The following is a 3,761-nucleotide window of genomic DNA, read 5'->3' as shown; positions in this document are numbered from 1 at the left end:
ATTTTCGGCCGCCATTGTTGTGTACTGCTGTTTGCCTCTCGTCTGACTTTTTAGACAAGTTGCACAGCTCTCAGACCGGTAAGAGGCATGTCAGCTCAAATTCTGAGCGTAAGTTACATGGGCCTCTTCTTACTTCCTTCACAGGTGTTACCAATGATACTAATGAAGGCTCTGTTCCATTCTGGTCAGGGTGCTGATATTGTGCATGTTGGCTCACTAGAAACACTCCATTTTGGTTCCCAAATGGCCCCTTATGGTGGGTGTGTAACTCTGAGAGTGTACAAATGGAACCAAATGGACACGTAAGGGTCCATTTGGTTCCATTTGTACACTCTCAGAGTTATGGGGCCCTTGACAATAAGACAACCACTATGCCACACCCACACTAAATGGAACAGAGCCTTAATTAGTATTATTGGTAACACCTGTGAAGGAAGTAAGGAAGGGGCCCAATTCATTCCCAATATGGCCGCTGTGCATAGAGCCTATTAGCCGTATCCTAGTCGCTTCTTTTGGGCTTGTCTTCATAGACCCGGTGTCACGATCCGCTCCTTGGGCCTTGGACTTTGTCTTTATTATTTAGCCTTTGACTGCCCTTATAGGTCTTGGACTTATTAGGATTGTTCTGTATCCGTGACTGCCCTTTTAAGGTCTTGGACTTATTAGGCCTTTGTTCTGTATCTAGTCTTTGTGACTCCGTTGTTGCCCTGCTTTTGTGTACCTTTATTTTGTAGTATTGTTCCTTTGTTTCCTGTTCTCTTTGTAGCTGTTGACTGTCTTGTCTCACCCACCCTTTGATTAGTCTTGTTCTCCTCCTGTGTCCTCTTAGTCCCCCAGCCTATCCCAGTGTTGATTGTCTGTTGAGTTCACCTGTGTCTTGTTATTTCCCTGTCTATTTAAACCCTGTGTTTGCACTGACTGTACCAGTGCTGGTTCATTGTCTTATGTTATATGTAGTAGGTCCTGTGCTTATAGTTTGTATTTCTACCTTTTGAGTTAAAGGAGGAGTTCACCCAAAAAAGTACTTATTTTCTATCAATTGCACACCCTATGAAGCCTTGAATTCATGGATTTATATTTGTTTTTGTGGCATTCCTAAGTTTAGTTTAGTTTAGTTTAGTTTTAGTTTAGTTTAGTTAGTTTATTTCGATCCACATCAACATAATCACAAAACATAACACACTGTAATTTACTACTTCATTCTGTAAGATCGAAAAGGCATAGGCAGAAGCTCATAGCTTATTTATGCCTATCCTTCATACATTTTTTAAGTTATTCGAAGTTACAAAATTCATATTGTATGACCACTGAAAATGATCCACTTTTACATTCAAAACTACTTAATTGGTTTGTATTAGTCAGAGCAAAAAAATATATATGTTTCAATATTTACATTCATGACTTCATACTTACCCACACCATCACATATATGTGAAAGTGTGTGTAAGATATACACCTGCATGCGCGCATATACCCATATACGCACATTCAAATACACTTTCCATATATATTCAGACGTCAATACTGCCACATCCTCAATCCGGCAAAGACTAGTTGTTATATTCTCCGGTGTCTCTGCAGCTCGTCGCTCCTGGTGAACCTCTTGCCGCAGAAGATCCAGTTGCAGACGAAGGGCGAAGGGCCTCTCCCCACGTCTTGCCGTACACCTTCCCACAGCCCTCCATGTGGCAGATGTGCTGCTTCTTCTTCGAGGGGTCGCCACTGTTCCTGCAACACACACACTCCTCCTGTTCTTCCTCCTCCTCCTCTTCCTCCCCCTCCAGGTGGTTCGAGGCGGTCGGCGTGGCCGGGGCGGAGTCCTCCTCCTGGGACAGGGTCGCCACGGTGACGATGCGGGGGGAGGAACTAAGGCCCTCGGGGGCGTCGTCCTCCAGGTGATTGCCACCGAGGCCCCGCCCTTCTTGTTCTGGTGCGTCTTGATGTGCTTGGAGAGGTGGTCGCTGCGCATGAAGCGCTTGGAGCACTCGGGACACTTGAAGCGTTTCTCCCCTGTGTGTGTTCTCCGTTGTCTCTGCAGCTCGTCGCTCCTGGTGAACCTCTTGCCGCAGAAGATCCAGTTGCAGACGAAGGGCCTCTCCCCGGTGTGCCAGCGCAGGTGAGCCCTCAGGTGGGACGTCTTGCCGTACACCTTCCCACAGCCCTCCATGTGGCAGATGTGCTGCTTCTTCGAGGGGTGGCCACTGTTCCTCCCCTCTCCATCACGGCAGTTCGGGCAGGAACAGGCCACTCTGCGAAGCCTCTTGCTGGGAGGACCCTCCTGGTCCGAGGAGCTCTGGAGCGAGCCCAGCTGGTCCGGGCTCAGCGACGACCCCGGCACCACGTTGCCCAGCGTGACCGTCACCGGCGACGACTGAACTTTGATCCCCTCCTGACCCTGTGGTTGACCACATTGTTTTCCAGGGGGAATTTTCCATTTTCGGCCCTGTCTATCCTCTTCCTCTTTAATCTGTGGAGGTTGTGGTTCCTCCTGGACCATACTGGGGCTCCTCTCCTCATGTTCAGGGGAAACCTCTGCTCTGTGTAGTTTGATGTGTGGCTGTAGCATCATGTGCAGCAGTTTGTTTTGTCTCTCCAGCCGAGTTTCTACTGTCTCTCTGGATGAGGTTGCACATGAACTCTGCAGCCGCACTGAGGCGCTCCAACACAACCACTCTGACAGGCTTCACACAACAAACATCACCATGCTGTTTTTCCAAAACAGACAATATATCCTCTCCCACCGACGTCAGCTGTTCATTTATCGACAGCCGTACAGACTCTATTTGATACATTTTACCTCGTTTATCACACATTTTTCACCACAACGTTTCTTCTACACACAATGAAAAAAAACAACACACGTACTTCTGGTCGGGTCAACGTAGTCTCGCGTCACCCCTAAGCCGTCACCCGTCACCCCTAAGCCAATAATTTGATGACTGGGTGTGTATCCGGTAGGAGACACAAATAATCTACTTTGTGTCTCCTACCGGATGCATTAGCCGGTAGGAGACGGGAATCAAATTATTGGTTTAGGAATGCCACAAAAACAAAAATAAATCCATGGATTCAAGGCTTCATGGGGTGTGCAATTGATAGAAAATAAGTCATTTTTTGGGTGAACTAATCCTTTAATAAACCCTGTGAATCGACCCGTTCAGCCTCTGTCTCTCCTGCATTTGGGTCCTACATTACATTCTGCCTTGACTCAGACTGTGACACCCGGTCGCTTATTTTTTCTCTCGCAAAATCTGGCAACGCTGACATGACTCTCCTTTTTCAAACATCCGGGACAGTATTGATGCTGCTGGGGTGATGCAGCCCTGCTACCTGTTTAATCCCCCTCTAATGCGCTGGGCACCCCCTGGGCTGTTTACCATGAGTTATGCCTGATATATACTCCGTCGTACAGCGGCGGCACGTGCCACCAAAATAGCCGATCTACAAGCTCCCATAGGTTCTCGTCCGGGATGCGACGCAAGCTTGTGGACTGCGATGTTTGTCACACGCGGCACCTCCGTACGGATGAAGAATACGTCGGGCTTATAGGCCTCCGTCATGTTTATAAGTCTATGCTCTCTCTCTCTCTTTCCGGAAGCTATTGTGGAAGGCTTTAAATTGTGACTGCAGGCACTTTGGAAGATGTGTGTGCCATGAAAAGAGAGAGAGAGAGAGAGAGGATATAATCCAGTGTGTAGTAGTGTATGTGTGTACGTATCTCACTGTGGCTGTGTGTGTCGGCAGACATTTGCATGACAATC

General features: G+C 47.8%; 1 protein-coding gene across 1 annotated transcript; it reads right to left on the bottom strand.

Moving 5' to 3' along the window:
* Positions 1–1,550: 1,550 nt before the first annotated feature.
* Positions 1,551–3,560, bottom strand: LOC311062984 (transcription factor Sp4-like; the record flags this gene model as incomplete). The annotated part of the gene is made up of 3 exons (XM_084082204.1): positions 1,551–1,722; positions 1,851–2,395; positions 3,516–3,560. 3 exons carry the CDS (start codon positions 3,558–3,560, stop codon positions 1,551–1,553), a joined length of 762 nt encoding a protein of 253 aa, XP_083938330.1.
* Between the last annotated feature and the right edge of the window lie 201 nt (positions 3,561–3,761).

Source organism: Gymnoscopelus microlampas, assembly GCF_963454915.1.
Source record: "Gymnoscopelus microlampas genome assembly, chromosome: 16".
NCBI classification, from domain to species: Eukaryota; Metazoa; Chordata; class Actinopteri; order Myctophiformes; family Myctophidae; genus Gymnoscopelus; species Gymnoscopelus microlampas.
This window is presented reverse-complemented; position numbering and strand designations above follow the sequence as displayed.